Source organism: Taudactylus pleione, unplaced genomic scaffold (genome assembly GCF_031769625.1).
Source record: "Taudactylus pleione unplaced genomic scaffold, aTauple2 ptg000034l, whole genome shotgun sequence".
Taxonomy (NCBI): domain Eukaryota; kingdom Metazoa; phylum Chordata; class Amphibia; order Anura; family Myobatrachidae; genus Taudactylus; species Taudactylus pleione.
In genome coordinates this window covers 5,216,761-5,230,163 of record NW_028284436.1, presented here as the reverse complement: position 1 = coordinate 5,230,163, position 13,403 = coordinate 5,216,761, and the positions used below count along the sequence as shown (strand labels likewise).

Sequence of the window (13,403 nt, the reverse complement as noted above, 5' to 3'; positions counted from 1 at the left end):
AGGTACACAAAGTGGAAGGACCACTTCACTGACAAAGAGTCACTGAAGGTAGCTTCAGTACTCCTAGAGCTGGACTGTAACACCGGTAATGTGTGATCGAGTCAGAAGGCCATGGGGATCAATCCCCTCAGGGAGGCCCCCTCTGCTCACCAGGAGTTGAAACCTCTCTTGGAGAAGAGACTAGTCCCCGGGATGCACGCCGTGACGGCTGAGGAAGCCCGCTTCCCAATGGAGAGCTCCGGGAATAAACACCGCAGAGTTGGCCAGGAGAAGACCCTTGGACTATGTCAGCATGGGTGACATTCCTAACATTGCCACCCAACTACCAGTGTTGCCTAGATGGAAGCCACTGTTGTGACACTGTCGGACTGAACCTATTCAGGTTTACCGTGACAAATGGGTTAGGCCAGAGTGAAAGTCCAAGACAGCTTAAAGTATCAACAAGGTAAGTGGCAGGGCAGAAGCGACAGACGTCCAACTGCCCCGAAATGAATGCGGACCAGACACTGTCTTTAGCAAAGAACACCCTGGACGAGATGGCCATAGCCACCCGGACAGAGACCAACTCGCCTCCGTAGAAAGTATCATCGTTCGAACAGCGATCCGATGGAAAAAACTCGATTCATCTGGAGGGGAGTCAATTATGGCAAGGCCTGGAATGGAACTGAGCACATTCCACCCTACCAAAAGGTAGACACTCTGGTAGACCGCGCATCACAAAGAGTAATGACATATGTCGACTGCGTAGATATCCGCACACTCGAAGTTGAAGAGTGGAGATCTTGTCTTACGCCAGAAAAATTCTCAGATTCTGAGAATCCAGCAGTGCTCCCAGATGAAGAAAACCCTGTGAGGGATGCAGGGAGGACTTTTCTGTGACGAGAAGAAGCCCCGGTTATCCTGACCTGGCGGTAAAGTACCTTGGTGATCCTGCTAAAAGTAGGAGACCGTCCAGAGAAAGGAGCATTCGGATACACTGAACAGGTGAACTGTCAGAAAATCCATAAAGCTGGTAAACCCCGGTGGAGTTGAGGACAGCCCCAAAAGGCAGAGCCCGAAACTTACAAGTGTTGCTGTGGCACAGCAAACCTGAACCCATGCTGATGAGAGGGCTCTGTATGTACCCGTAGGTACGTATCCTGAATACTCGGATATACCATAAAATCCCCAGGTTCCAAACATCGGATGATGGAGCATGGACGATTCCACCTGAGTCAAGGCACCGTTGGAATCTGATTCAGGGATTTGAGACAGAGTATAGGCAAAGGAGGACCAGTCGGTCACCGCCCCAAAAAGAAAGTAGAACAACCAGTCCCTCACTGAGATAGTGAGGTTGGCCGAAATAGCTCTGCTTACCACAAAGACTGTATAGCTTTCTGGGATTGTAAGGCCCTGATCAGTTCTGAAGAAGGGCCCGTGTAACAATGCCTGTGAGGAGGCTGCATGAGCAATGAGAGGCCGTTGAGAATCAGTACCTCACTCTGGAAATTCCCCAGATGTAGACCTGTCCCGTCAGGCTGAGGGTATATCCTCAGGTGTAGAAACAGGGTCGTCCGGAAGTCCAGGACTGCTCGGTACTGGATATGGTGGCCCCCGTGGAGGCCGACAGCCTAGGAAAAAACAGGCCTTTAGGCTGACCCTGAGGACAAAAAGACTTAACAGAGTTAGTCCGAATGTAGTGGGAGTAGCTAAAGACGGTATCTCCCCATTAGTGATACTGCCAATGATGCAACGATCTTGTCAAGGTCAGGACCAAACAAGAACTTCCCCCTGGAAGGAGTGTGCACCTCTGCTTTCCCATAACGCAACCATAGGGTACTGCGGCGGATACAGACGCCGCCGAAACCCTGAAAGTTAGAAGACCGGCATCCCATGAGGTAATCCCACATATGACCACTGCATATTTTGTGAGCGGCAAAAAGATATTTGAACCTCAGACGTGTTGGAGGGGAAAAACGTCACAAAAGCATCACCATGCGATGGCCATGGTAGGACGGGCAACAGGCCCTGAAAACGAGTACATTGATTTCAGGCAAAGTTACCACCTACGGATCCGTAAAATTCGTCCAGGCCGGGATGGGAGGCGTATTAATGCCTGTAACCCGATGATTAACATACAAATCCATCCCAGAAGGGGATTTCCATTACTTGTGAGGACCCTCAGGGAATGGGAAACAGGAGGCCTTTGTGACTCCTCGTATCTGGGGACAGCCAGACTCCCGCTATGAGATCCACCCGCTGGGCAGAAAACGGGAGATGTATGATACTGGTGCAGGATCGACATTCTCTATATCCAGAATGAGCCTGGCTACCAGCCCCAAAGCAGGGATAATAATACTTGAGATCGGCTCCCCCCCATGTGAGAGGGAAAGAGCCGAATATACCATCCAGTTCACGGCAGAGCCACTGGTCAGTAACCACAGGGCGTATATCACGCCAATTAGTATTTCGTATAAAACGACATCCACCAGGGTGGCCGTTGTGGTAATCCCTGCAAGGGGAATGACAGACCGATGTGGTATCGGAGGTAATTCATGTACTGTGAAAAACCCCGGCAGGGAGCGATAGTCTGTGACACAGGGGTAAATTGCAAGAAATTGCGAGATACCCCGAGTTCAAAAGGGCAGTATGGTGAAGTAACTCCAAGCGAGTGACGACAATGGGGCCCGCCCGGCGATCCTCAAAGGAGAGGATCCTGAGAAACAACGCCCTTTAAGGGGGTCGTGCAAGGGGCCCGGCACCAGATGGTGCCGCATACGTAAACCTTTCTGAGTTAAAATCCTCCGCACTAATTCCTGCAGGCTATGACTTGCAGGATAGCAATAATGGGTGCAGTATCGTGTGCAATCTCCTGGTCAGATATATCTGACTATCTTGACGGAAATATTAAGCAGCGCCATACCGGTCCTGACTGACGCGAAGATTAGCTGCAGGAACCCATTATCAGCGTACGCAACTCACAGTTCCATCTAAAATATGGCAACGTGCAGCACGCAACAGTATGTGACAAACCTCACAGATATTAACAAATATATATATGTGAGGTCTCAGAACCACCCCAGGTACACCTGTATTAGGGCAGATAAAGAAAAGGGATAGATATACACTGACAGGTGAGAGAAAAAGCAGACAGTCAGCACTAGCATAAGTCACATACAATGCAGAAAAATATATATACATACATAAGCATGACATATAATATACTGCACAATGTCGCTACATTCAACTGCCCAGATTCAGTGTCTGGGAAGGCTATAGCGCTGTGTACACTCACCCAAAATGGCCAGGTACGCAGGGGGACTGGGCTCACTGACATCCTAAGAGTTCTGCAGCACCACAGAGAGAAAATGGCCGCTGGAGACCTCAGAAGAAGCGTGGCCCGCGGAGGAAGCAGCTCAGCGACGCCAGACTGTATTATTGAAAGGCGCGCTGAGCTGAGGGGAGGAGCCGCTAGACAGGGAAGGCTTCCTCCCCCGGCTAGCAATTAACCCCCCGGGATGCCGGCTCCCGCTGCCGCTATAATCCCTGGTGGGCTGTGGACACGCGGGGTATGCCTCCATGGAGGGGGAGCCCGCCGCCACCGCTAGCGCCTCCGGTCTGTCCCCAGAGACCGGAGGCATAAGGCTGCATGTACACGCGGGTCACCGCAAGCGGTGACCACGCGACTTACCTGTCCCCGTCGATCCGGCAGCAGCCCAGGGATTCCTCCAGAGCCCGGCTAGTACAGACTCTGGGGTCCCGCTGCGATCCCCAGATCTGTACTGGCGTCGCAGCGCCGGCGGGGTGTAGGGGCGGCAGCTCAGACGTCCATTGGACAGTCTGATGCTGCCGCTCTGAAGAGTAGTAAAAAAAAAAATAATAAAATAAAACTCTTTTAAGCTTAGGGGCTGCTAAGCAGCCCCCCTGCAGTAACGGTGACCCGACTCCGGCCGGGCACCAACTTAAACTGAGGTGCCTCTGGCTGGGGGGCGGGGTTATAGGGAGAGTGGACCCAAGTGCATCCTGGGAGCTAAAAGCTTTAACTGCGTGGTGCCCGGATTTGGTTCCCAACCTATACCCCAAGGTCAACCCTGTGGACCCCCTATGGACCCTGAAGTAGAAAGTAGCCTGAAGCTGGGTTCACACTATACAATGTATCTTCTAGTGTGTACGCCCAAATGCACGTTCACGAGGATCATTCATCACAACGTCCCATCTGCTGTTCTGCACGGCAGATGGGATGATGCCGTGAACGCCGCAGTTGTGTAACATGCAGCGTGTAACCATACATTGGGTCATATCGCATGAAATGCATCGTTCCATCGCATCAATCCATCGCTGGGTCACACCGTCGTAGTGTGTAACCGGCTTTACTCCCACACGGGTCAACAGTGACCCAACTTGCAGGACCATTGCCACAAAGTTCCACATGAACTGACAACTCCAAAAAAAGGTTACTTTAAAACTGCAATTCTTTTTTAAAGTCTTAACCAGTTCTGCAGCTTCCCCTGCTATAATGTGCTGCGTTGCTCTGCTCTCCCCTCCTAGCATTCCTATGACAGCTTGTTCTAGTCTATAATTAGCGTAATAAAATATTTAGTTTTTAAAATACACTGTTAATGTGTTTTTTTCATTATCAGATGCCTGAGGATTTCCCTTGAAGCAAGCGCTTCATATAGCAAATATACAAAAAGACCGTTTGAATAAGCTGCTTGGTTGTAAGCATCGTGTAAATTTGGGGCATTAACCCCTAAACCTGCTTTCATCTATTTTACACAAACAGTCAGCACTGAATTTTGACATACTGAATGTGAATACGTATGTTATGGCTGTTTAATCTGGTTTTCACATGTATGAATACTGCCCCCTCCTCACAGATCAGGGGAAGTTTTATCCTTTATATTTAAGAATTATCTAGAAGTTTCTATTATATTCTGTTTCCTTTTTTCTCTGCACTATACTAACCCCCTGTGACAGCACCATACTCTTAGTCATACCTGCGAAGTTGATCTGCCTTACCTTGCATGAGCACAGCTAACAGTGCTAAAACATTAAAGCCAAGGAAGCGCTGTGTTGCGTCCCTGATGTTGCGTGGTCTGGCTGAATCCTTATGGGCTATAACTGCAACCTCTTTCTCAGACTATAGAATTTAGAAACATTACTATTTCTAGGGAAAAAAAAAAAACCATTGCTGCATAATGAAATCCTTGATAAAGTGCAAGGAATCCTCAGCCACCGTACTTTCCTTATGAGGGGAGTTTTCTGATCCCGCAGAACTGGGCTACACCAGAAATCTGGGTGGATGGTACGTTTAGCTTTACAAATGGGTGACAAATGCTTTTACTAGAAAAAAAACCCTTTAACAAAATCCTCTAAGTAGAAAAACAGGTGAGCTTTGTGGTCTATTCATTCTAAAGACTGTTGTACGTTGGGGTATAAAAAAGTTTTTAGAGCTGATAAGGTTCAACAGTTAACCCCAATATGGATGTAAGGAACAACATTTTAGCCAGTAGCAACAGGGAACTACAATTGCCTGGTTTCCTACCTTTCACGGACTGATCAGTCACATTTTTTTTCGGTCTGCCTCGTATCAAAGGTCTGTCAGACACATTTGTGATCGATTCATTTAATGCCTCTTGGTTTAATTCTTCCACATTTTCACTTGATTTTGGTGTCGGGGTCAAAGATTCTGTTATTGACAAATCACTTGTGTTTTGTTTGCCTAGGGTGCGAAAAAGAAGGCCCATTACTTTCAGAGTATACAATACCTTGCGGTATGTGTTATAGTCTGCAGTAGAGTAATGTAGTGGGTTAATCTATTAAACGTTTCACATTAGTGATACTTCTATTTGGCTAACCCAAATAGAAGTAAAAGTTTGCCCTCCTGGAAAACTGAAGGAATAAACCCTCTTCCCTACAATAAGAAAAGCAGATTTGTTTCAATTTGAACAGATCATAAAAAACGAGGAAGCTTACTTTGTGCAGTCTTGACAGGCCTTCCTTTAAGTTTGGGTGAAGTCATTTTGCCCTCAGAAACCGGCTTCTCCTTGTGTACTTCTACAGTGGTTCTAGATTTTCCTCTGAGAGCAACAGAGGTCATCTCATCAGGAACGGCACTCATGAGTACAGAAGTAACTTCTTCACGAGCTGAAGTTTCCACGGGTATATCTGTCTTTTTAGGCCTTCCTTTAAGGGTACGCTTCATTACTTCATCAGATACATTTGTAGTGACTTTAGGCCTACGCCTGTCTGTATGTGAAGTCACCTCACTATCAGCAACTAAAATAGGTTCTTTGGGCACTTTTGCTACACCTCCTGTCCTTCCTTTGCGTGTTTTTGAACTAATTTCATCAGCAATTGAAACAGATTCTTTCATTATTCCAGACTTGCCTTTAGGTCTTTCTTCACGTGACGGTGAAGTTAATGTACGGTCAGCAACTGGAACAGATTCTTCGGGTACTACGCCAGTAGTTCTGGCTCTTCCTTTGCGTTTCGGTTTAGCCACTTCACCAGGCATAGTTTCCTTAGGAACTTCTATCACCTCCACATCTGGTACAGTAACAGATTCTTTTGGAGTTTCTCCAGTGCTTCTAGGTCTTCCTCTGCGTGTGGGTGAAGTCACATCAGACACGCGATCAGATACTTTGGGGAATTCAGTTGTGCTAAGTCTTCCTCTACGTGTAGGTGAAATCACCTCATCTGGCACAGCAGATTCCTTTTGTGTTTCTGCAGTGCTTCTAGTTCTTCCTCTCCGTGTAGGTGAAGTCACCTCACCCTCAGAAACAAGAATAGTCTCCTCGGGTACTGATGCAGTGCTAGGTCTTGCTCTACGAGTGGGTGAAGTTACCCTCACATTTAGCACAGTAACAGTATCCTTAGAAACTTTTGCAGTGCTAAGTCTTCCTTTGCGTGTGGAAGTCACCTCATTGTCAGACACGAGAGCAGATTCTGTGGGCACTTCAGCTGTGCTAAGTCTCTCTCTTCGTGTAGGTGAAGTCACCTCCACATTGGATACAGCAGTAGATTCTTTTGGAGTTTCCCCAGTGCTTCTAGGTCTTCCTCTTCGTGTAGGTGAAGTCACCTCAACATCAGACACAACTACAGATTCTTTGGGTACTTTTGCAGTTCTAGGCCTTCCCCTTTGTTTCGTTGAAGTCACCGCCACTTCAGTCACAGAAACAGATTCTTTAAATACTTTTGCAGTGCTAGGTCTTCCTCTGCGTGTAGGTGAAGTTACTTCATCGCCAGACAAGAGAGGATATTCTATGGGAATTTTGGTCATACTAAGTCTTCCTTTGCGTGTAGGCAAAGTCACCTCTACATTTACTAGAGCAACAGATCCCTTTGAAGTTTCTCCTGTTCTTCCTCTTCGTGTAGGTGAAGTCACCTCACCATCAGAAACAAGAAGTGTCTCCTTGGGAGCTTTTGCAATGCTAGATCTTTCCCTTTGTATTGGAGAAGTCACCTCCACATCAGCAGATTCCATGGGTATTTTTGCACCACCAAGTCTTACTCTACGTGTAGATGAAGTGACCTCATCTAGGACAGCAACAGTTTCCTTTGGTGTTTCCCCAGTGCTTCTAGGTCTTCCTCTCCGTGTAGGCGAAGTCACCTCACCATCAGTAATAAGAACAGACTCCTTTGGTACTTCTGCAGCACTAGGTTTTCCTCTCCGTGTAGGTGAAGTCACCTCATCTAGGACAGCAACAGTTTCTTTTGGAGTTTCCCCAGTGCTTCCAGGTCTTCTTCTCCGTGTAGGTGAAGTCACCTCACCATCAGTAACAAGAACAGACTCCTTGGGTACATCTGCAGCACTAGATCTTCCCCTCCGTGTAGGTGAAGTCACCTCATCAGAAAAAAGAACAGTCTCCTTGGGTGTTTTTGCAGCACTACGTCTTCCCCTTTGTTTTGGAGAAGTCACAACAGCAGTTTCCTTGGGTACTTGTGCAGCACTAGGTCTTCCTCTACGTGTAGGTGAAGTCACATAAATAGGTACAGATTCTATGAGCACTTCGGTGATGCAAAGTATTCCCTTAGGTGTAGGTGAAATTACCTCATCAGGCAAAACAGATTTCTTTGGTGTTTCCCCAGTGCTTCTAGGTCTCCCTCTGCGTGTAGGTGAAGTCACTTCACCATTTGACAAAAGAACAGACTTCTTGGGTACTGATGCAGTGCTAGGTCTTCCTTTTCGTGTAGAAGTCACCTCATTGTCAGGCACAAGAGCAGATTCTGTGGGGACTTCAGCTGTGCTAAGTCTTCCTCTGCGTGTAGGTGAAGTCACCTCCACATCTGGAACAGCAATAGGTTCTTTTGGAGTCTCCCCAGTGCTTCTAGGTCTTCCTCTCTGTTTAGGTGTAGTCACCTCATTAGACACAAGAACAGTCTTCTCAGGTGTTTTTGCAGCACTAGGCCTGCCCCTTTGTTTTGGATAAGTCACCTCCACATCAGTCACAACAGATTCCTTGGGTACTTTTGCAGTGCTAGGTCTTCCTCTACGTGTGGGTGAAGTCACATCAGGCACAGTATCAGATTCTTTTAGGAATTCAGTTGTGACAAGTCTTCCTCTACGTGTAGGTGAAATGATCTTATCATCTGGCACAACAGTTTCCTTGGGTACTTTTGCAGTGCTTCTAGGTCTTCCTCTCCGTTTAGGTGAAGTCACCTCACCATCAGTAACAAGAACAGACTCCTTGGGTACTTCTGCCGCACTAGATCTTCCCCTCCGTGTAGGTGAAGTCACCTCATCAGATACAAGAACAGACTCCTTGGGTACTTTTGCAGCACTAGGTCTTCCTCTCCGTGTAGGTGAAGTCACCTCATCAGATACAAGAACAGACTCCTTGGGTACTTTTGCAGCACTAGGTCTTCCTCTACGTGTAGGTGAAGTCACCTCATCTAGGACAGCAACAGTTTCCTTTGGTGTTTCCCCAGTGCTTCTAGGTCTTCCTCTCCGTGTAGGTGAAGTCACCTCACCAGATACAAGAACAGACTCCTTGGGTACTTTTGCAGCACTAGGTCTTCCTCTACGTATAGGTGAAGTCACCTCATCAGATACAAGAACAGACTCCTTGGGTACTTTTGCAGCACTAGGTCTTCCTCTACGTGTAGGTGAAGTCACCTCATCTAGGACAGCAACAGTTTCCTTTGGTGTTTCCCCAGTGCTTCTAGGTCTTCCTCTCCGTGTAGGTGAAGTCACCTCACCAGATACAAGAACAGACTCCTTGGGTACTTTTGCAGCACTAGGTCTTCCTCTACGTGTAGGTGAAGTCACCTCATCTAGGACAGCAACAGTTTCCTTTGGTGTTTCCCCAGTGCTTCTAGGTCTTCCTCTCCGTGTAGGTGAAGTCACCTCACCCTCCGATACAAGAACAGACGCTTTGGGTGTTTCTGCAAAACTAGTTCTTCCCCTTTGTTTTGGAGGAGTCACCTCCACTTCAGTCACAATAGCAGATTCCTTGGGTGCTTTTGCAGTGCTAGGTCTTCCCCTACGTGTGGGTGAAGTCACCTCCACATCTAACACAGTAAACAATTTGTTAGAAATTTGTGCAGCTCTAGGTCTTTCTTTGTGTGTCGAAGTCACCTTACTATCAGACACGAGAGCAGATTCTGTGGGGACTTCAGCTGTGCCAAGTCTTCCTTTGCGTGTAGGTGAAGTCTCCTCCACATCTGGCACAGCAATAGGTTCCTTTGGAGTTTCCCCAGTGCTTCTAGGTCTTCCTCTCAGTGTGGGTGAAGTCACCTCACCAGACACAAGAACAACTTCCTTGGGTGCTTTTGCAGCACTAGGTCTTCCCCTTTGTCTCGCAGAAGTCACAACAGCAGATTCCTTTGGAATTTGCGCAACACTTGGTCTTCCTCTACGTGTAGGTGAAGTCACATCAATAGGCACTAAAAGAGATTCTATGGTGACTTCAGTGGTGCCAAGTCTTCCTTTACGTGTAGGTGAAATCACCTCATCTGGCAAAACAGGTTCCTTTGGAGTATCTCCTGTTCTTCCTCTCTGTTTAGATGTAGTCACCTCAGACAATATTGTCTTTTCAGATACTTTTGCAGTGCTAGGCCTTCCCCTTTGTTTCGGAGAAGTAACCTCCACATCTGTCACAGCAGCAGATTCCCTGGGTACTTTTGCAGTGCTAGGTCTTCCTCTACGTGTGGGTGATGTCACATCAGGCACGGGCTCAGATTCTTTGGGGAATTCGGTTGTGCCAAGTTGCCCTCTACGTGTAGGTGAAATCAGCTCATCTGGCACAACAGTTTCCTTTGGAGTTTCCCCAGTGCTTCTAGGTCTCTCTCTCCATGTAAGTGAAGTCACCTCCACATCAGTCACAATAGCAGATTCCTTGGGTACTTTTGCAGTGCTAGATCTTCCCTTACGTGTGGGTGAAGTCACCTCACCATCAAACACAAGAACGGACTCCTTTTGTAATGATGCAGTGCTAGGTCTTCCTCTCCGTATAGGTGAAGTCCCCTCACCCTCAGACACAACATACTCCTTGGGTGCTTTTGCAGCGCTAGGTCTTCCTTTTAGTTTTGGAGAAGTCACCTCCACATCAGATTCCTTGGGTACTTTTATAGAGCTAGATCTTCCACTGCGTGTAGGTGAAGTCACCCCAACATCTGGCACAGACACAAATTGCTTCAGTAGTTCTGCATTGCTCTGTATTCCTCTGCGTGTAGGTGTAGTCACCGATTCCTTGGTTATTTCTACCAAGCTCTTAGGACGTCTTTTGTGTGTCTGTGAACTTCCTCCATCAGAAACTGGAACAGATTCCTTAGATACTTCTGAACAGAGAAGGAAACACAAGTGTTAGATTGAAAGTACTATACTTGGATGAAAATCAAATGTCAGATTACAATTTAGTTTGTGCTCGATTTGTGAGGTCCTATAGAAAAGCAATTAATTCTGCATCTACTGTAACTAGTATTCAATGGATCATCGCATATTTTTTCTAAATAGTAATGCAGTTTTTTGTTTATCTTGAACTCTTATATACTCAGGCAATTTGCAGCATAACCAAGCTTTCACATTTTCATGGTGATAATGGCTTTACATTTTTAGCTTCTTCAAGCAAATAATATACTGCCATTCATATGTGTTCCCTCCTTTCCAAAATGTTAAGGTGCCCACACACATAGCGATGTGTTCTCAATCCCATAATGTGTAGGATTTCCCCTGAACTCTCCCCCAGGCAGCTTCCCAGCCGTAGTTGTCACGATTTGGAGTAAAAAATGTCCAATCTGACTAAAGATCTATCGTGCATGCAGTGCATTGTGTCCCAGATTGGCAAATCTGCCCTACAACATGGCAGTTCTGAAGATGTGAGGTACGACGAGCAGGGACGCGCATCGGCATCGTAATCATGAGTGGAAATTCATGATTTGACCATATTTTACACAATTTGTCCTCAGGATTCGTCGAAATTTACCAAATCGGGTAAAAAAAAAAAAAAAAATAATAAATCGCTGTGTGGGGCCAGTTTTACTCAATACTGGTAATGCTATTTGCAATATTTTACTATACCCGATAATTTAATATTTTTGTATTAGGACATTTATACATTCCGTCTTGGTAGCTTCTGGGCAATAAGCTAGTCCCTGGCAATGTTAGTGATGTCCCAGAAAGAGTCCTTTAAAATGAGAAAGCATTTGAGCACGTTCTCATTAAGCCAACAGCATTCTTGTATGCGCATGGTTAGCAGCCATCAGGGCAAGATATTAATTAATATGTTTGAGAATGAGTACTCAAGGTTGCTAAAACTTCAAAAAAGGTGGTTGATCGCTTTATTATTCAGACACTGGTTAATTATGTGGCGAATTAGAAAGATCAACCTTGGGGAAGAGTTTCATAAAGTAGCACAGAAATTACTGTATGTAAAACATTAAGGTTACAGTTTTTTTGGTGTCACCAGATATTTCTTGCCTTTAAAAAACAAGAGATATGGTAAGAACTTACCTTTGTTATCTCTGTTTCTACGAAGTCCATAGGGTCCACAGGGTTGACCTTGGGGGTATAGGTTGGGAACCAAATCCGGGCACCACGCAGTTAAAGCTTTTAGCTCCCAGGATGCACTTGGGTCCACTCTCCCTATAACCCCACCCCCAGCCAGAGGCACCTCAGTTTGTAAGTAGCCAAAGGCCGGAGGAGGAGAAAAAAAGAGAGAAAACTGGAACACTCGATAACCATACTCACAGAAATGGGAGACGGAAAACCGGTGACCAGTCACACAGCCCATTTGAAGCCAGGTGCGTCAGGGCGGGCGCCCTGTGGACCCTATGGACTTCGTAGAAACAGAGATAACAAAGGTAAGTTCTTACCATATCTCTTGTTTTCTACTTCAGGGTCCATAGGGGGTCCACAGGGTTGACCTTGGGGATGTCCCAAAGCAGTTCAACCAAGGGAGGGGACGCTCCTGTGCTGAGAGGAGAATCCGCCGCCAAAAAGGAAGCATCCTGAGAGGCAAAGGAAAACAATGCCTAGAACCTTAAAAAGGTGTAGACAGAAGACCAGGTGGCCACCTAGCAAGGCAAACCAGCCAAGGTGCCACCGCGAGCCACCCACGAGGGTTACATGGCCCGAGAAAAAAAACAAGCAGCAACAACAGAAAGGCCTACCCATGGGTAGGCCCCTGAAGAAGACATACGAGGCCGTCCAGCCAACATATGGCCATAGGCCGGCCATCCTTTCCTGTTAAAACCAGAAATCTCAGACCACCAATAAGGAGTCCGATTTCCGTCAGGAACTTGAATGGATCACATAAATCCACAGAGGCCGGACCACAGTCAATGAGGCCACACCAGCCGAGAGGACTGGGGACTGAATGGCCGCACCATAAGTTCCAGAATAATATGGAACCTGAAAATCACTAAGAAGAAACACAGGGTGAGAGCAACTCACACCCTAACAAGATGCCCTCCAGAAGAGGGAGCCACATGAGAACGCTCCCAATTCCGACACTCACCTGGTTGATATAAACTCCCTGATAGAAAGAGAGAAAGCCAAAGCAATAGACCATGTAATGGCTATTACAACCAGCGGTTCCATTAACTTTCCCCGGAGTTAACGAAGAACCACTACTAACTCCCAAGGAGACCCTAGGGAGGACAAATGGAGGCATAATCCAGAGAACACTCCAAAGGATGAACTGGATATCAGAGCGGAGCAATTCCATAACCTAATCATACTGACAGTGTAGAGATCTGCACTGTCAGGAAGGCCAGGCCGAGGGAGAAACCCAAGCCAGCCGGAAGGAATGCCAGAAAATCTGGAAATCCTGGACACCAGAGGATCGTATTGATAGGTATAATACCATAAGAATTATGGCTGCCACAGATTGTGGTAGGTCCCAGCAAAAGCTGATCCATGTGCTCCAATCATTCCAACGATGACAACGCCATGGAAGCCGTAAGACCACTATAGGGACGTA

The 13,403-nt window shown here is 46.8% G+C and overlaps 1 protein-coding gene across 3 annotated transcripts in view; it reads right to left on the bottom strand.

The window, feature by feature from the left end:
• MKI67 (marker of proliferation Ki-67) overlaps positions 1–13,403 on the bottom strand; it is a 53,537-nt gene that overhangs the window by 14,618 nt on the left and 25,516 nt on the right. For 2 of the 3 annotated variants that reach the window (XM_088452206.1, XM_088452205.1), the window contains exons 16-17: positions 5,956–10,761; positions 5,525–5,701 (exon numbers count right to left, since the gene is read on the bottom strand). In XM_088452206.1, the coding sequence (XP_088308332.1) occupies positions 5,525–5,701; positions 5,956–10,761 (4,983 nt within the window). The remainder of the gene's footprint in view (positions 1–5,524; positions 5,702–5,955; positions 10,762–13,403) is intronic. The other variant, XM_088452207.1, reaches the window with a different exon arrangement.